We start from the raw sequence: 20,382 nt of genomic DNA, 5'->3' as shown, positions 1-20,382 counted from the left end.
GAGCATGAAAGATTTTGCTTTATATAAAATATGAAGTTTATCTGCAAAGAGCAGTTGTTGAAAACTTAGAGACTGAATAGAGAAAATATGTTTGCTGTAACTGCAAATATCTACATATACCTATGGGGCTATTATGGTGTCTGCTTTTTATGAACTAAAGTCTTGCTGACCTAATTTAATTTCAGTGTACCTTCATGTATTTTGTGTTAATTATTTTATTTTGGGTGTCTTTAATTCATAATTTATTTTTTGTGTAGCCCAGAAGACAGACCTGCTGGAATGAGCGCATGAGAACTAATTTCTTCAGCACACTTCTGGCTGGTGGTAGCAGTGAAGAATCCTTTTTTAGCAGTAGAAATGACTGGTTAGTGTGTACTAGTGCTTCATATAAATTGATGGGTAACTGTATTGTGGATTCTTAACTTCCTTCTGCTCCTACCTGTATATATACAGCCTTGAAATCTTTTGAAGATTGGCAGAGTATTTATTCATTGATAAAGAGCAGTTAAAGGACAAACACAAATATTTTAATCTAAGTACTGTTAAGGGCACAGCCCCAATTTCTGTCATGTGCTCAGCATCAGAAGCACACACTTGAGTATTTTAATCTCATTGAGTTCACAAGAGTTTTAATTTTAGTTCATGTTTAATTCCTTGCTGATTTGAAGCCTTGGATAGGAAAGGCTTAGCCCTGTTACTATAACAGCAGTTACCAAAAAAGTTAATGGTAAATATCCTGGTTTGTATCAGAAACAATCTTCTTTGTTGTTGTTCTTTGATTCCAAGAGGAATACTTTAAACATCCATGAAGCAATTTTGCATTAAGCAAAATACTTAATTAAGCCTTTAACTGAAGGATGGGTGTATAAATAAATTGTTCAAAATAAATTGTGAATAGATGGAAGAAAAAGAACAGTCTAAAAGAATGTTATTTGAATAATATGGCCTAATTAAAAAAAAAAAAAGTACTGTGTATGTTTTTGACAGTCTGTAGAAGATTAACTTTGCCATGCATGCAACAGAATTAATTAGTCAAGGATGCAAAGTTTCTCCATCCTTCAACTTTCCAACAGACACATTTCATCTCCTGTTTTCCATTCCATCTGCTTTATTTGTTTAGGACTTCTTTTGTGTTTGCTGAGACTGTGTTTTTCCTCTAAGCAATAACCAATGCGGAGTTTAATGATGACTGTTGAAAGTTCTAATACAGTTAAATTAAAGTAATTGGTAGGAGTAGTTACTGAAATAGTAAATTATCATAGTGCAAAGTTACTTTTTATAACTTCTTGTATGAAATTTGTCCTTCAGTACAGAATTCACAGAAGTCAATTCAGGGATCAGACAGAAGAGACAGAACTGGAATTGTCCTGTTCATCTCTGGTTGCTAGAGTTGAAAGGTCTGTGTTTTGGATTCGTAGTGGATCTTCATACTTCAAGTTTGGAGTTTGATTAATTCAAATTGGTCTTTAAATAGAATATTATTTTCATGAGACTATGTTTGCATTTAACTTGTTAATTTTTTGTGTATTTGCTGCTTGGTGATTTTATGTCAATAGATTCTTTTTTGTATGTCTTAATACTTTTTTGGTACTTGTGACAAGCACAGTAACTCCACTGACTTGTGCCTCTTAATATGTCTCTTTTCACAGAAATGTGAGTTTGAATATGTATTCTATTTGGAAGCTAATATTCAATGAGCTTTTAAAATTATTTCTGTCCCTAGATATCAGACTATGCTTGCTTTAATATCAATCTGATTCTGATTCCCCACAGCACCCTGTACACTACTTTCATGGGTTGGTTCTATCACTTTTTCTGTAATCATTTATAAAAAAATCCTGTTTGCATCTAAAAAGAGCTAACAGGAGTTGTATCAAGTGAAACAGAGAACGTAAAGTAATTCTATGGGTTTTTTTGTCAGAGAGCAGATGTGTGTTAAAGCATGCCCTAAGGATATTTTTTGTGACTATAAAGCAGAACCATAAAAATAACTGATTTTAAAATAACATAATAAGAAATTGGTTCTATGATCTTAATTTCATTACATATCTCTTTGCTCTTTTTGGTATTAAAAAATAGATTAAAGTTAAAATTACAAATGAAGAGTTTTTAAATTACAATTAAAAATTGCATCTAAGATTGAAATAATAAATTTATTACATTTGCATTTTCTTAGAAGTTTCATTCCAACTCAGCGATAATGCAAAAATTGTAGATCTCTAACTAAACTGTTTTTGCCCAAGCTTTTCTGAGGGAGTCTGAATAAATATATATTTTTTTGTTTGTATGAAGGAAAAAAGAAAAGGAATATTTTCTAAATTCTCATGTAGACAATTTCTCCTTTTTCTGCAGGACAGGTTGCTGTTCTGCTGAAGTACTAAATTAGCACTCATTCCCTTATTTCCAGTGCTATAACCTACTACTTTGGACTGGGCTATTGCTGTTCTATGTTTGACTTTAAAGAAAGCCAGATATATATTGCTTTAACATAACATACCTTGTTCAAACCATTTTAATAGATTAGGCAGTAAAATAAATCTGAAATTAAATATAACAAGGAAAGTTTTGTTCACTGCCAGCTTGATGTTTCTCTCCAGCTCTGATGAAGTTAAAAGGATTGTAGTTGCCTAATGTGTTTTAGTTTTGTGCATTGTTTCCAAGACCTGCTGCAAACAGCTAAAACAACTTATGTCACTGCTTTTGCTTTTACTTTGCAGTGCTCCTTTAATATCTTGCGGAATTGAAGCTGAGACCTGTCTTCTCACTTCTTCTGCAGTGGCTGGAAGAGTTCTTCCAACAAATATCAGGCCTTTGGAAAACTTTGGTAAACTTTTTTTTTGTAAGTTTTCTTTATAGCTCATGTGGAGTACTGTTAAAATATGATTATCAGAAATCAAACAGAGTTAGTTACACTTAATGGGGAAAAAAAAATCTGTTTTGATGCAGTTTGGTACTATTTCAAAGTCAGCTACCTAATTTCTGAATTTGGAGTACAGAACATAAATCATCCACCCCAAAGCCGGTATAACTTATTCATTTGAAGATTAAATTAATAAGTATTTATGTAACTTCATTCCCTTTCTAATTGCAACATTTCATTTCGTGCTCTTCTTTCGTCATTTCCTATTGTTCGAGGATAAATCTTATTTTGATGCATAATGAATGGCATATTTCAGAGGTATATTGTGCAGTGTGAGGAACAAACCTTTCTAGCAGAGAAGAACATTAGTCAGGAAGCAGTGAAGTGTATGGATCTCTTTCAGTTTGCCTACAAGCTCTACTGGGCAAAACCTTGCAAAAGTGCTGGAGCTCCATGGTCTGTCAGGAAAGCAGCAGAAGACAAGACATGGAAGGAATTGCCTTCCTCCAGTTACTTTAACAGCCTCTGTCTCCATGCTCAGCAAGAATGTAGTTTCTCTTCCAAAAAGCTGCACAAGTTCAAAGAAGTGAAAACAAAGGAGTCGTCTTTTATAAGGCTTGAGTTAATACCTTCTTTGAATTGGGAATCACACCACTTTCACTTGTCTAGTAGGCAGATAGGACAGATTTGAGAGAGTCTCCTGGCTTATGAAAACTGTGTGGAAATAAATTACTGGAAGGAATTAAGTAGTAGAAGGATCATGAAAAAGTTGCATTCATATTCTTTATTCTTTTTAAAGGTATGTGTTTCACCTCCACATTTCCCAGTGAAAAATGAATAGGTTGCTTCCTTAGGTCTCTGATGTTTGGCAGTGCATTGTAGCTGATCCTTAACCATTTTGCTTCTAGTAATATACATGTCAGCTCATACCTCTTGACTTCCCTGTCTACTTTTCCACTTCTATAGTCAAGCTTTTTTGTTAGGATATACCAGAAGAATTAAAAAATTATATTTAGAACAGAATCTTATCATTTGTCTGGATTAGAATTTTGATGATTGTAACTGTGGACAAAGATTGAATTATAAGATTAGTGCCAACATACTACAGTGTTTTAAGATTCAGAGTTTTAAGTCATCTTCACATTTTATTTAAATACTTTCTATTGATAAGGAGCATGCAGGAAGTAAGAGTCTTAAAATTTCCTAGTAAAACAAGGGGATGGTGGACATGAAGATGTCCCTTGAGGATTTTAGTCACATTCTGTTGAGTGAGTGTTCCTACCCCATTTCATTTTTATATAGCATCTGAGTAAAAGGACAGCATGCATAAGCAAAAGGTAAAGACAAAGGCAAAGAGGAACCTAATCTGAATATTGTTAGAGATGCGCAGCCATATATATATATATAAAAGGACACAGACTTTTTAAAAAGGTGAAGAAAAGGAGAATGAAGAAAATAAATGCATTTTTAAAAAGATGCAAACTGGTTCTTTCATTTCTTACTAAATTGTGCCTGAAACACCATAGCATAAGCATTTTTTATTTTCTTTTTACGCTTCTCTCAACTTTTGGTCTCACCTGAAGTATACAGTTTTGCAGCAGAGTAACAGCTGACACTGGCTTCCAGAGTTGTACAAGGAGGCATACAAATATCAATAATGACCATGTAACTATAGTGCCTGAATCATTCCTGTAGCTGCTGCAGTTTTAGTAGCCTGTTCCTGTTAAATAGTCTGTTTTACTAACTTGACCTGAAAATGCTTTAGTGAATCTACGAATACCACTAAGATTTATGCTGGCATTATGCAGTTTTTGTGTGATTAAAATATTTTTCAGTAAAGAGTTAGTGAGCTGAAATGCCTTTTATTTGGTCCAAGTCCAAATCCAAATCTTGTGAAGCTTTTCTGTTAAAATTTTACAAGTAGTAGGACATGCTAAAAAAGGGTTTGTGCTTCACATGTAGATTTTGAATGTGCTAGAAAAATAACTCGCCTTTTAATTCTGTCCAGATTCCCACATTCCACTGGTATTCTGCTGGAGTTTTTTTTTTTTATTGTTGCAAGATGATTTCTTCTCCCTTGAAGAAAATAATCACAGATATTAAAATTTGAAATGCCATGTAACATCTGACTTGATTTCCTGGCTATTGTAATAGGTTTGAAGACATAATTAGTCTGAGACAGCCACCTGTTGCTGAGTAAGTGCTGCTTAACCTCTGTAAAGTCACTTTGTAACAAAATGATTGGTGAGACTGTTAGAGTCGATACCCGAAATAGTGTCAGTCACCTGAAATTCCTCTGGAAGTTCTTTACCATCATGTTATTTTCTTTTAAATACATGGAACCTTCTATACAGTTGATGTTGGTTTTCATTTTCTCAAGTGATTATTTGATCATTGGACATACAAAACCCAGAACCAGGCCTTTTTTTTTTTTTTCATGTTCAGGCAAATTATTGTGTTTGCAAGGAAGGTCAGAGGATGTGATTGTAGTCCTGTGCTTTTTTAAAAGCTAGCAAGGTGGTTATGGAATTAATTCTCTTGAAATTATTGATTGCATTTAATACAGTGATAGGTTTTTTTGGTTCTGCTAACAAAGTAGTAAGTGGTAGAAAGAGGCTTTTTTGCAGTTACTTAGTTTTCTTATTCCAATCTTACTTTTCTAAAATATGTTTGTGAATACATTAGCCAAATTTTTGCCGTAGCAGAAGCATGGGAAATAATGTGCAGAGTTAAAATCACGTGTTTGTGATGTGAGAGATTTATTGCAAAATCTGTAGCAATTAATCTTTCTTAGTTTGCACTGTTCGTGTATGAAATTGAAGCCATGAAAGAATGCATTTTAGCACCACATCCTTGATGCTTCCTGAAATCTACACAAAGTGTGAAACAAATTAATGGACATCCCAAGAAATTAATTTAGTTCTGAAGTATTACATTCAAGTATATTTTCTTAATTATCATTAATCTTTAATTCCTGAGCTGTCCACCAGAAGCTTTCATAGCTGACAGTGCAGTCTTCCCTGAGCAGTGAACTCTTAGCTTCCCTACCAATACTATTGTCGAATGGTAGATGGCATGAAATAAATTAGTGCAGTATCAACACAAGAGCTGAGCTGCTTGCTAGGTGTGCCTTAGTCATTCTTTGGAGAGCTTTTGTTTTTTAATGCACTGTAGGTAACTGCTGGCACCTTGGGTGTCTTGTGGCAGAGTTTAAGTTCAGTTTGCCCTATAACTGGTGAATAAGTCTGCACTGTCATTGCTGTATCTGATCAACTGCTGCACATGTGATCATCCACTGATGGCCACTGGAAGATGTCCCTTTCTCTAGTACTGTGCTTCATGTCAACAAGCCTGTGTTACAGTGACAGGAACTGCTATATACTAACACTGCTGTGTGGTTAATTCATTACTTTTCTAACAGCTTAAATGCTGGCTATCTTTGAGCAGCCATTTCAGTAACAGTTTTACTGTGCATGCTATCACTGTCCATGTAGCCATGCCAGCACTGCTTCTAAACTGTGTGTTCAGATGTCTGATGTGTCACTCTACCTTGTTTCTGCTCTTTAAAACAACCAGTTTTCATTTAAAAAAGGAAAAAAACTGTGCCAGTATTTCATACTAAGTATAATACATTGTATTATTTGAGGATATCTGTTATGCTGCAGAAGGCCCTTTTATGTTCTTAAATATGTTCAGATAAATGGTTATTATCAAATCTTAATGTCTTCTGTTTTTATTAGAATCTTTAGGCAAAGGATATGCTGTTGCATGTACCCAAGAAGGAGAAGAGAAAAAGGAAGCTTCTGGTTCATCTGGTACTAGAGGAAGTAGGAGGAAATCAGTTGCTACTACTCCTACAAGAAGGTCTGCACGAAACAGCAAAAACGAGGCTCTGACTCAGTCTCGGAGCTCCCCTCGATCAAGCAGTTCTGCTTGCAGTGCCCCTGAAAGCAATAACCCATCTCTGAATAAAACTCATTCAGAAGCAGAGAATGCTCCTCCAAAACGCAAGTCTAAAAGAGCAATTAAACAACAAACACCTGCAGTTAAAAAGAAACTGAGACGTTCTGCACGTTCTGAAAAATCACCCTGTGGCTCAGTGGAAGATGATGACATTGCTGAGCCTGAAGCAGTCTTAACTTTAGATAAGGACCACCAGTCAGATAATGAAAGCAATAATGCAAGCCTCCCACAGAAGAATAATGTAGAAACAGAATCTGCTAATGGATTGGAAAGCTGTAGTGAGCATGCAGAAATTGAGGAAACTACAGGAGAATGTGACAGAGATGAAGACACTTCAGGCAATGCAGATGTTAGTTTTTCTCTCCAGGAACTCCCATTACTAACTTTAGGAAATGAATGTCAGGAATTTAAAGTAAAAGATGTTACTGAAAAAAATGCAGATCTTGAGAGTCAGGACAATTGTGAAAATACTCTTGAACAAGTGGAAACAGTAGCTAGTCCCAAAGATGATGTATGTGACCATGCAACTTCTGAAAAAGTAGATCAGACATCATGTAGTCCTCAAAAAGAATTAATGGAGAGCACAGAAACTTTGACAAAAGTAGATCAACCCATAGCTAGTCCAGAAAATGAATTGTTGGAACATTTGGAACCTCTGGGAAAAGATCAGCTATTGGAGAGCCCTGGAAGTGAATTCCCTGAGCATCCTGAAGCCATGAAAACAGATAATTCTGAGACTGAACTAAAACCAGTAGGAGACTGTGCAAATACAAAACCTGTTCAAGATGAAGAACGAGCTGCATTAATACACAGTATTTCTATGGACAGTACCTCAGAACAGCCCTCAAAAGAGAACACCATTTCAGAAAGTAAAGAGGGTGGAACTTCAGAGTCTCCACCAGTAAATGCTGAACACAAACATTTTGGTGAAGATAATAATGAAATGATACCAATGGACTGTGACTCATTTTGCAGTGACCAGAATGAACCTAAGATTGAGCAGTTAGTACCACCTGAGAGTACAGAGCAAGGAGAAGTGACCTCCTTACACTGTGACATGGGAAACTCTCTATCAGGTTCTGATGAAAAAGATGAAACTGTTCCTCAAGCAAGAGAGTCCCAGCCAGAAGTCAAAAAAGAGAAAAAGGCTCGAACTAGAAGATCTAGATTTCACTCTCCATCGACAACTTGGTCTCCTTCTGGGAGAGAGGGAAGGAAATCTCAATCACCATCCCCTAAAAGGGAGACAACTGGAGACAGGAGCTCACGATCACCCAAGAAGGTAGTTCTGAAAGAAGGAAGGCGATCCTTATCTTGTTCTCCAAAGAGAGACACACTCAAAGATGAGAAAAAACCACCATCTCGATCTCCCAAAAGGGAAACTGTCAGGGACAGCAGGAGATCATCTTCTCGATCACGAATTAAGGATTCATCTCCAAGGCGAAAATCTAGGTCTCGAAGCAGTGATAGAGATAATCAAAGAAGAGATCGTGACAGAGAAAGAAGAAATAGGAGGTGGTCTAGGTCACGGTCACGCTCTAGATCAAGATCACGATCTAGGACTAGAAATAAAGGTTCTTCATTCACTAGAAATGAGAGGGAAAGTCATTCACCTCGATGGAAAGACAGATGGGCAAATGACAGCTGGAGAAGTCCCAGAGGAAATGATCGATACAGGAGAAATGATCAAGAGAAACAGAATGAAAATCTTAAAAAAGAGAAGGACAATAATACAGAAAAAAGCAACGATGATCAGTGTTCTTCAGATAAGCAGAGGAATGATTGTCCAGACTGGGTAATGGAGAGGATAAACTCTGTTCCTGAAGCCAGGAACAGAGAGAGAGAGAAACCACATTGGGAGGAGAGCAGGCATGATAATGCAGGACAGTCTTGGAATAAAAACTTTGGTTCGGGTTGGATTCCGAATCGAGGGAGAGGTCAGCGTGGCCGAGGTGGCCGTGGCCGAAGTGGTTTTATGTATGGAGACCAGAGTGAAAGTCACTGGCAAAACAGAAAACCTGTCTCAGGGAACTCAGATGGTTCTGGGAACGAAGCTTCGAGGTTCACGGAACAGCAGCCATGCAAGCGTAAGAATGAACAAGAGTTTTCGTTCGATACACCTGCTGACAGGTCTGGGTGGACATCTGCATCCAGCTGGGCTGTGAGGAAGACTTTACCTGCTGATGTGCAGAATTATTATTCAAGAAGGGGACGCAATTCATCAAGCCCACAGTCTGGATGGGGAATGAGACAAGAAGAGGAGACACCTGAACAAGGTATTAATGGTTTTGATGCATAATAGCTTAGTCACAGATGCAATAGCTGAGCAAAATCCTGTCACATTGTCCTGTGATCTGATCTGCTGATAAGTTCTTTAAAAAATTACTTCGGGTGAATCCATACTCTTTTTGCAATATGGAGGGGTAAAGGTGGAATTTGGTGATTTCTTGTGTTTTGATGGCTTCTTGGTTTTGTGTGAAGCCCAAGTTCAAGTTTAAGGACTGCATCTGAAGAGTGCTGCTGAAGTAGATTGATTTAGCTGAAGAGAAAGCATATCTTCATAGTTACTTTTAGCATCTGCAAAACTTTAAAAAGGCTAATTTGTTTCAAAAATACATTAATTTGCCTGTGCAGACCCACATAGCAGATTTTAGAGATGACCAAGCAGCATATTGATGTTTATCTTGCTCCTAGATAAGTATAGTCCTGTTTAAATGCTTTTAAAAAATCTAGGCTAATTTATAAATACAAAACCAATGCCTTTACTGTATTTCAGTTTTAAAATTCCTCCAAAATGTTAATATAAGTCTAAATCAGTTTTGGAGGGGTTTTTATATCTAAAAGACAACTGCCCTGACAGAAATAAACTTTTTGGTAGAAAGTAAGTTAACTGAACTGTGGATGAGATTGATTCTGAGTAGTTAAGAAGTCATCCACAGATTACTAACGCCCTGATTAATAATCTTTAAAGATAGATGTGGATTGACTTCAAGAACTATGAAATCCATTTCTGAAGACACTGAAGACTTGCACTCTTGCACTCTCTCCTTGTTTTGCCTTTCATTTTTATGCATTTTCATCCCATATGCAAGCAGTTTTCTCCCTCTTGTGAGAGATAACTGCATCAGTGCTTTCCTAGTTTTGAGGCAACATTGTCACCCTTCTATCTGCTGCAGGGAAAACTTACCAAACCTGTAACTGAAAGCATTTTGTGATTCAGAGACTTTTTAATGTAGTTCAGGAGCAGTCATGCTGTTATTCACTTTTAGAAGCTGAGAATAGTACAACAATCTCTGATAACTGGATAAAACAGGCTAGGTTGCCATCATGACATGGTCCTCCAGGGCAACCTGCTTTTGCTGACCCTGTTTGAGCAGGGAGGCTGAAGCAGAGAGTCTCAGTAGGTCCCTTCCAACCTCAGTGATTCTGTTATCCCATTATCTTTACAAATGAGGATTTGGGCTGACATGTAAGGCCATAGACTACAATCCCTGTGAATTAGATGACAGGGTTCCTCAAGGAAGGGATTCTAAGGAAGGACATCTTAATTGCAGCATATCAATCATTTGTCCAAACTAAGTTATTGACTGCTGGAAGTCTTGGTGCTTGTGTCTAGATTTTAACTTTTTGGCTTCTGTTGAAGAGAAGATGGGATATCAAAGTAATTAATTTAAGAAGTGCTGCCTGCTACCCGAAGAGGTTATTTTTACTTCTGGGTTTTACTTGTTGTACCACGATGGGGTTTTTGAACAATTCTTTCTGAATATGAATATGTGTTAAATGGTTTGAGGATGACTTATTGCTCAGTGTGAGAAATCCCAGCAGAGTATTTCTGTAATTACCAGAAGTATACAGTGAGTGTGTGTCAATCAGCAGCAGAGACTTGCTGATGTGGTAATGTGTGACTAACCTTCTGCAATTGCAGAAGGTAAATTTACTGGGTAAATTATGTTGTCTTCCTGCTCTTTGAAAAATTGCAGTTTCTTTGTGATGAAATAATTTATTGGACTTGTTATGGGAACAAGTATAGAAAACAAATTCAAAATGCAGGCTTTCATAGTAACCTACACTTTTTAAACTTTGAAACTAGTGTTTGGTTTCATGGCATGTGTGGTGATTAGTGCTGTGCAATATCTTGAAAATACTCAGATCATAGAAAGATTTTGATAATCCATCCCTAATTAAGAGTTTACACACCTGGCTCCCATTTTGCTTTATGAAGTACAGAATTTCTACTTGATATACTGTCTGGTTTTTTGTTTTGGCAGATCCAAACCTCAAAGACCAAGGCAACCAGCAAAATGATGGTTCTCAGTTACCAATAAATATGATGCAACAACAAATGAATGTAATGCCACAAGTGAATGCACAGCACCAACCTGTGAATATCTTCCCGTATCCAGTGGGTGTCCATCCTCCCTTGATGAATATGCAACGAAATCCTTTCAACATCCACCCTCCAATGGCCATGCATCTCCCTCCTGGAGTGCCTCTCATACAGGTAGCTGCTCCCACAAATATTTCTCAGGGATTACCTCCGCCTCCACCTCCACCCCCACCATCTCAACAAGTCAACTACATTGCTTCACAGCAAGATGGAAAACAATTGCAGGTATGCTTTATCAGAAGCCATGGCAAGAACAGTGGTGAAATAATACCAGTTAAGGATTCTTTATCTTGAATACCATACATTTATACTTGCAGTTTCTTTCTCTCTTGCCTGTTTTCTTCCACTCTGCACCAAATTTGAAGTGGAAGCCTCCATGAGCATATGGGTTGTAGCTTTTAAAAAATAACAACATACAACATCATAACCAGGTTTCTGTGGTAATGAAACACTGAAATATTTCATCAGTGTTGTCCATTATCTTTTTTATCTTAGAAGTGACCTGCTTCCAAAACTAAATCTTCCCCTTTCAAACCTGATTTTTAAGCATTTTAGGAAATGCTTGAATACCATTTCAGCAGCATGTAGGAAGTGATCTAAACTTCTGTGTTGCAGTTCTCATCCCATGGGGGGTCTATCAAGAGAGGAAAATTGCCAAGTACTACATGGCACCCATTTCTTCCACACTTCCATTCTTCAGCTGTCACCATCTCAGTGGCTTCCCCACACACACATTTTTTATTCTGTTTAATCTTTTGAGCTTTTTAATTAATAATTTCTGAGGTCTCTTTGGTATTTTTTACTTCTGCCTTCTTACCCGATTTTCCTGGTTTTGCATGCCCTGTTTGAGACCTAACTCCCACTTTATTTCCAGTTTCAAAAAGACTCGGCCATGCTTAGGGCAGGTCAGACCGTCTTTTTATGACTCTCAAGATATCTTTAAAACAACTCTTATGTATGTGAGCTCCTCCTGTAGCTGGCTGTTTATATTAAGAGCTTTTGTATCAAGGAAAAGAATATGAACAACTTGGAGGAGAACCCATGGCCCTGCAAGAAGATGTAATACTGCATTTATGATAAGGGCTCTTCAGGAGTTGACCGGGGTTTGTGCTTTTCTTTTGCTGCTGCCTGTTTTAACCTAAACCACTTTTCCTTACATTCCAGGTTGAAAAAGTGAGCAAATGATTTCTAACCCTCTGTTTTCATGCATCACTTATAAAGATCTGAAGTGAACTGTAAATGGCCTACATTATTCTCTCTTTTCACTGCTGTCATCTGTTTATCGTAATTAACTTACAACAAGGAGAGTTGCGTGCTTGGGAAATACTGAGTGGGGTTACAGGCCATGTGAAACTTAATAACTTAATACACTGCAAAGTAAACCAGCAAGGTACTGCTGGAACTAAAATGCTGGTAGATTGCTTGTTGATTTAATGAATGCCTCTCGTCTTAATTAAAATATTTTCACAATTGGAAATCTAGTAGATTTAACCTCCAAAAATGTAAGTAGTTAGCACATAGGCTTCAAACCTCTGAAATGAGTATCTAGTGCAGCAATAAATAAATTCCAGTAAAGACTGTGTATTGCTGCAAAATGCAGCTTTACCTGTTGTAAAGCCCATGTTACACTTGTTGCTCTTACCTGCTTTTGTGGACTGGTGTCCAAGAACCTGAATGCTCTTGCAGCTGCTGCTGCTTTTTCTTTGAACTTTCATTCAACAACCCCTCAGTGATAGCACAATAGAAATGACTGAATACTGCAGGACACCACCTGTCTTTCCTGTTGAAAGGAAAATGAAGACAGCACACTGGTGAGCGTTAGCATGCTGACTATAACAGCTCCATTTCTATGTCCTTTCCAAAGAGCTCAGATTCCTGTTTCATTATTTTCCATATGGATAAATGCAGATGTGTAAAGAGTAATGGTGATGACCTGCAAAAAAGCAGTGTTTAGTGTAGCCTGCCAGAAACATGTCAGGAGGATGTTCTTGGCTTTTGCTAAAAATGGCCTCTATCTGAAGTCGGAGAGCTACTTAATTTCTCAGTTCCAAAGTATGTACAGTGCCTTTTGGTGATGTTTGGAAATGGCCAGAAAATGGCTTTTCCTGAAAAACAGATCCTTCAGCTAGTGTTTCATCTCTTGCCTATGTGTTTATATTTGCAAGCTCAAGCTGATAACAAACGTGAAAATAGGTGTTTTCAAAGCAGCATCAGTATGATGCAGGAATGCAAGTGTGGCTTTGGCTTCTGTAGCAAACTTTTGCAGGTATGTTTAGGTGCTGATTTTTTTTAGAAAATGTCTATTTATCACAGCCTTATTTTGTAAATCAGGTTGATTCTGCAGCCATAAACTTCCTTCCCCTTGTTCTAACACCCTCTGTGCCTGTTTGCAGGGTATTTTATGACTGGGATCAGAGCTAGAAAATGGCAGCCATTGTGGTGACGTGGAAGATGCTTTACTTTCCAAGCTTTTCTTTTTGTTTTTTTCTTTGAGTCAATCGAATGTAATGTGTGTACCTTCCATAATAATGGGCGGTGTGGAAGTTAGGTAATGAACCAAAGCATGCATTATTTGTGCTCATTCTAGAGCAGCTGAGACTCCTAGAAAGGCACATTGCCATATAGAAGAATGGTGTATTAACTACTGATAACTTTTTAAAACAGGGTGTTCCAAATGCTTCTCATGTAAGTAACAGCATGAGTGCTCCAGCTTTGCCTGCTCCAGCAGCAGTCCTGGGAAATGTGGGAACAGTTCAGGGACCAAATTCGGGTAATGCAACGTCATCAGGTCACATGAAGAGCTCTAATGCAGCTGTAAAACTGGGAGAAAACAAAGCAAGTGTAACAGTGGAAGCCAGTGCAGATAGCTCGAAGAAGGACCAGGCAAGTTCAAAGTTCAGCATATATTTTATATACATTGTTTTTATATTTACATTAGAACATATAAAATTTAATTTTTATATAAATGCATTTTGATGTACTAAAAAATAGCAAGTTATGACAAAAACCCCTCAGTGTAATATACTCCATACCATCATGTATGTAATATTTTTGTGGCCGTCATAGGACACAGATTAGCCTCTGACTCTTTTTAATGTAATCTTCTTTAAATCAGCACTATTATAAATATCACCTGAATTGCTATGGGAAAACATTCTGTGCTTAGCAGAGCACAGGCAGCTCCCATGAGAGCTGAAATGTGTGCGTGGGGGGGTGGTTTTCTAATCTTCTGTCGCAACCTTTTTCCTGTAAAGTTTTGACTTGGGATTGATAAGGATACATAGGCAGTGAAATATAACACTCAAGTTTGTTTTCTCTTCAGAAATTGTTAATTCAAGAAAAAGCAGCACAAGAGGTCAAGCTGGCGATCAAACCTTTCTACCAAAACAAAGATATCACCAAGGAGGAATACAAAGAAATTGTGCGGAAAGCTGTAGATAAAGTAAGTGGGTCCAGTAATCCAAGCTGCACACATTTCACCTTGGGGCAGGCTTTGGGGTGGGTTTCTCGTTTTTCTGGGAACAGCTCATTGGTGCTGGAAAGGGGGAAGAGGGAGAAGCAAAAATACCTTTCTTCTTTCTCCATCCACAAGAGCTTTCTTTGGCTTCTCAGAACAGAACCTGGTTATTGTGTGGAAGAATTGAATGGGAATTCAGAAGTATTTAGGGAGCAATTGGAAAGTATTAGGAGTTTTAAAATAATGTTTTGCCTGGGATGGAAGAATCAGAAGTGTCGGGAAATAAATTAATAATGTGGGACTGTGGCAAATCAATGGAAATGTTTCAAACGTTTTTGTTCTTTAAACTGTTGCAGGTTTGTCATAGCAAAAGTGGAGAAGTTAATTCTGCAAAAGTGGCAAATCTAGTGAAAGCATATGTAGACAAATACAAGCATTCACGGAAGAAAAATCCTGAAGAGGCAGTCTCCTGTGAAAGGAAATAGAATATGTTTTCATTTTTTAGTTTTATTCTATCTGCAAAGTGCAATTTCAATGTGAACTGTTAACTGAAAATTGTACATGACAGTGATTTGAATTTGGTTTTGATAAAATTATTTTTCAAGGTAGTGTATGATGTTTTGTTCTAAAGAAATATAGATCTGCAGGGCAACTTCTTTATTCCTTTTTAAAAACAGATTTCTAAAAAGAATAAAGGTGTAAAGAAGAATCATTAGGAATGTACGGTTGTGTGGATACTTAGATGTACAGCATTTTGACTTGAATAAGAGAGTGCATTAACTTAGAAACTTTGAGTACGCTGGGTTTGGAACAGGTATGTACAGTACATGTGATCAGTCAGATTAAAGTAAAATTTTTCTTTTGATTGCTCCCTAATTATAGCAAAGATAAAATAATTAATTGCCTTGACAAATATTTCTAGTGTTAACTGGACAGGCTGAATGCAGGGGTCACAATGTGTATATTAAAAAAGCACATAGAGTTGTCTGAACACAACTGTTCAGATTTCAAAAAGAAAAGTCATAAACAGTAAAATGTGCTGCCCAAAAGCATGGGTGCTGCACAGCTGTTGTAACACCAAATAAAAATTATGCTGCTTGGTATTGTTTGTGATGTTTTTTAATTTGTTTCAAGATAGTGGGATAACTTGAATAATTTTTATGTTTTGAAAGCCCTCAGTCACCACACGCTGAGAACCTCAGTTTAGGTTATGCCCTTAGGCTAGCAGGAAATTAGTGTACCAAAGCTAGATGTTCAGAAACAGAAAAGTTTCTTCTTCAAGTAAAATCAAGAAAGCTGGAATTTATTGTTAGGTTCCCAGTTGACCAGAGACTGCCAGTTGTGCCAATCTCAACTGCATGATACTTTTCTCCATTAATTAGGGACTGTGGCATGAATCACCAGACTGGTATTGGTGAGCCCATGCCATTGGAAGCCAAGTGTCTTCCTGCTTCCCTGAGCACTGGAGACAAGTTATTAGAGGTACCACAAGCATTCTAAAAACAGCTGTCAGGTCACTGGATGTGCCTGGGGAAAGCTTAGAACTCAGGTAAAAGCAGTTTTACTGAGGCAGCAGCAGGGAGGGTTGCTGGAATACTGCAATCACCATGTGCTCCTTAGCAAAAGAACAGCTTGAGGTCCTTCTCCAAGGAGCCTTACTCCGATTTGTTCCCTTACTCTTACACAGTGCTGTTAAAATCTTGTCACTAACCCTCCAGTCCTGTTGTGCCATAACAGCCTTTGGTGTTGGATCACCCTGGCTTCCATCCAGCCCAAAGCCTCCTGGCCCAGAAGCAGGAACAAAACATTTTAACAGAAAGTATCAGTTGACATTTCTGAGGAATTATCTCTTTGTAGCCAGTAGTTCCCAAATTACCTGGTTTTGGCAGAAAACAGTCTCACCTTTTAAGTAACTTTTGCAGAAGCCTAAGGATGACATAAGGGATATCCACCCGTGTACACATGTGTGGTGTAGAGACAGAGGTGTAAAAGCATGATGTTTGTCACAACAGTTGATTGCTTGGTTTTAACTGTAACTTTCTGCAGACTTAATGAAGCATTTGACTGTCTATATTTATTTTTGTGTGCCTAAATACAAATGCTATGTAAATTAGAAACAGATATAATACATTTTCTACAGTCAAGTCAGGTTTTAGGCTTTTCAGTATACTCAGTTTTACACTATGATAGCAATTTGTAAGATCTCTTGAATTATTTTAAGCTAAAATTGGTTAGCACTTTTTGAAAAATGTAGCAAATTGCTATGTGTATCCTGGTTTATCACGCCATGCGTACTTTATTACATTTTCCTTCTCTGAATTTTTGGATTTTAATCACTTTTATATCTTTTTCTAGTCTATACAGTTGAGCCTTGCTATAAAGCTCCTTTCAGGAGTCAAATAAATATTTCAAGGGGTTTTTTTCCTCTTTTGGAAGAGAGGTGGAAATTGGGGGAGGTGGAAGAAACAAGGGAGGATTTGAACTGGGAGAAGGGAGGGGTGATTGGTTTCTTGTTTTGCAGCTCCTGGGTGGAAGAGAAGATGTCACTGGCTTCCACGTTGTTGGGGCAGTGACTATAGTGATGCTCCACTGTATTTCAAAACCTAATGAAGAATACCAAATAGAGTAGCATGTGATCAGTAACTTTATTTTTTACAATTAAATACTTCAGAATTTATCAGAAAATATGCGGTTTGTTACAATTTCTATGTTGAATTAAAGAAATACATTGCCTTAATCTGTAGACTCTGCTCCTGTTTCTGCTGAAAAGCAGCAAGGTCTCTGCTGGTCTCTGCATGAGAAGGGGAGTTTGGCAACCTGGGAGTCCTGGTTGTGTTCCAGTAGGATGAAAGGTGTAATTCTATTTATTGAAACACCTTCTACTGAAAACCTCCCAACATGCACCAGCTGAGAGCAGAGGTGGGGAGCTGAGCCCCCTTGCTGCCTCTGGGGTAGTGGTGATTCCCTCAATCCAAACTACCTTGTGGGAAACAATTACAAAGTGTACCTTCTGTGAACTTATGCAATTCAAAAGGGTTTCCCTTGCACCCCTTTCCCGTTCTCACTGTGCATGCTGCTTGAATGTCTCATCCTAAAGATATACCTTATGAGCACGGTGGCTGTCCAAAGTCCACAGTACTGTGTATGTAGGCTGGAGTGCTGTCTACTGAAAAAAATACTCTAAAATTTAGTTTTGTGTAGTGTTTAACAGTTTCTAATAAATTCTTTTCTCTCAGCTGGCAGTGTTTGGTTTTAAATGACTCTGGCTCAAGTGGTGTGGTTTGGAAAGCGAGGTAACTCCTGTTCCTTCTGTGCACATGCATTTCTCTTGCTCTGCGTTGCCTGGGCACCCCCTCTTTTACATCTCATTTGTTTTAAGTTAGCCTTCACCCAGCCTTGCCCATCTGCAGGTGCTCCAAGCTAGAAAAAAACAAGTGCAGGTGGCAAAGAGCCCATTCACCCGGGACTCGAACAACATGGAGGGGTTCAGGGCAGGAGTGGAATACTGCTGCAGGAAGCAAACAGGGCAGCAGTCAAACCCTGGGCATGCCCTACCCACAGGTGCCACCGAAGCAGGGAGTAGTTTCACTGAAATACCCTCGGGGCATTTTAATGCAGGAGAGCTGCCCTGCCTTGGGAACAGAACTCCAGGCATCCCTTTGCTTCCAAGAGTTACCTCCACTGCACCCTCATGAGGTAGCTCCATAGGTAAAGTTGGCACACGTGTGAGAGTTACAGTTAAGGAGCTATGCTGGCAACATTTTCATTATTACTACACCTTACAATATTCACATTGATCAATATTTGATAAATAGTAGAGTGACAGTAAAGACAATAAAGTGTATCACCAAATTTCAGAGTACTAATTATTACTAATGTACTAATAGTACTAATGGAATAGTAATAGTAATTATTACTAATGGAGTATCTATGATTTTTTTTTTAAAGTTTTTAATCACTAGGTTGGTAAGAACCACTAAGAGCACAAGTAACTACTTGTATAGAAGGAGAGGAAGCTCTGAATAAGCACAGGCTGGGATCTGGAACTTGACTTAAACTTGACAATTCCAGTGTCACTCACAACTCCCAGACTCACCCACCAACAAAAAAGCTCAACCTGATTTTCATTGTCTTGCACTGTGCAGTAAGTACAGGGGCTGACAGCAATAAAGTCAATGCCTGTTACACATGGTAAACCTGCAAACCCAGAGTGTAATCCAACACAAACTGCTGCAGGAGCCAAACACATGAGATTTTGGCAGCAGGTTGTCATATGATTAGTCCTAAAGTTTTGAAGAAATTTAAAACCCACCGAGTATTATAAGGAGCATCAATCAAAAACAGCCAGGCATTTCTTGATCCTTTGGTGCAGTAGCAAGTGTTATGACAGAAAATAACTCATGGAAGTCAGAATTCACTGTAAATTTCAGAGCCCTTTACCAAAACTCAGGGATTTTGAAGACTAGAAATGTAGCTTACACATGGTCTTGCATCAAGGCCTAAACCTGGAATCACAGGGCTTTTCCTAGAGGACTATTTAAACCAACATTTCTAATAACAGTGGAGCAACGCTTGGTACAGGGGGCAATGGAACACACACCCCTACAGTGCAGGCACTGCAGTTACGTGGGTCTGGGCGAGGGATTCCATCTTTGGTGCGCTGTGGGTCAACTATGAGTTTAGCTGTAGGTCAGTTGCCTCAAACTTCACAGGAGCCCACTAAGGCCAGCAGGAGAACTGGAATGAGGGTGCAAGCCTGTGTCCTCTCCAAAGGTCAGGACAACCAGACATTGGTGTAAAAGAAAACTTTACAGTTTGCCAGGACAGCAACTTTCCTGTGGACATGCAGGATCAAAACCCCCAAAGAACAAAACCTACATATCCACTCAGATTGTAGTTTGCAGGAAATCCACCTTAGACCAGTTGTCCAACAGCCACCCAACATCACAGCACAAGACAGCCTTTACCATGGTTCACCTTTATGAGATTTTTGTTACTCTAATATTGCATTTCTATTCATGTGCAGTAAATCAGCTTTTTTCAAAGGTATGGGCTCAGATTTATTCCTGGTTATCTTACCACAGACAGGGAGAAGCCAAGATCCACGTGATGATTCTGATACAAACAGGTGAAAACCAGCAACCAGCAGGCTTCTAAAACCAAGATGGCTTTGAAGTAGTGATAGTTTAGAAGATACTGCCATCCCACCACAAACAAACTGGTGATAACTTTACTCATTACAGTCAGCCTTGAATTGTCTGCCACTTGAAAATGATTCATGAATTCAAACCCCTCTGTGAAATCCCTCACATTAATTCCCTTAGTGGAACCACTGTGCTAGTTTTGCATTAATTGATATTTGGTGAGGAGGGAAGAAATTAATGAACCAAACCAGCTCCAGGCAGCTGCTCTGGCCCTGCAGAGCTGCAGCCCACGTGCTGCAGGTGCAGCCTCTGCCACACAGGACACTGAGCAACCTTTTGGCTCCCTCAGCTCCTGCCCCTGCCACACTCTGCAGCCTGCACACACATCCCCTGATCCAGCAAGCCAAGGGACATCAGCCATGGAGCTCTCTGCACCCACTCACGCAAGGAATGTCCAACAGCCCAGTAACTACCTGGTAGAAAAGGCAGAGGAGGGAGGAAACACAATGGGACGAGTACGTGTGTCCGCAGCTGTTGCACGTCAGCAGATCCTGGGCCATGATGGGAACTG

General features: G+C 38.5%; 1 protein-coding gene across 1 annotated transcript in view; it reads left to right on the top strand.

Moving 5' to 3' along the window:
• The window catches only part of SCAF11 (SR-related CTD associated factor 11), a 50,954-nt gene extending 33,052 nt beyond the window's left edge, over nucleotides 1-17,902 (top strand). The window contains 9 exon segments of the mRNA XM_036400996.2: nucleotides 258-364; nucleotides 1,309-1,349; nucleotides 1,352-1,397; nucleotides 2,718-2,824; nucleotides 6,601-9,099; nucleotides 11,092-11,435; nucleotides 13,875-14,093; nucleotides 14,533-14,652; nucleotides 15,024-17,902. Coding sequence (XP_036256889.1) covers nucleotides 258-364; nucleotides 1,309-1,349; nucleotides 1,352-1,397; nucleotides 2,718-2,824; nucleotides 6,601-9,099; nucleotides 11,092-11,435; nucleotides 13,875-14,093; nucleotides 14,533-14,652; nucleotides 15,024-15,152 — 3,612 coding nt within the window. The 3' untranslated portion in view covers nucleotides 15,153-17,902.
• The last annotated feature ends 2,480 nt before the right edge of the window (nucleotides 17,903-20,382 follow it).

This window comes from Molothrus ater, chromosome 5 (genome assembly GCF_012460135.2).
Source record: "Molothrus ater isolate BHLD 08-10-18 breed brown headed cowbird chromosome 5, BPBGC_Mater_1.1, whole genome shotgun sequence".
Classification (NCBI taxonomy): domain Eukaryota; kingdom Metazoa; phylum Chordata; class Aves; order Passeriformes; family Icteridae; genus Molothrus; species Molothrus ater.
The sequence above is the reverse complement of the archived record's forward strand: the minus strand, read 5'-3'. Positions and strand labels throughout refer to the sequence as shown.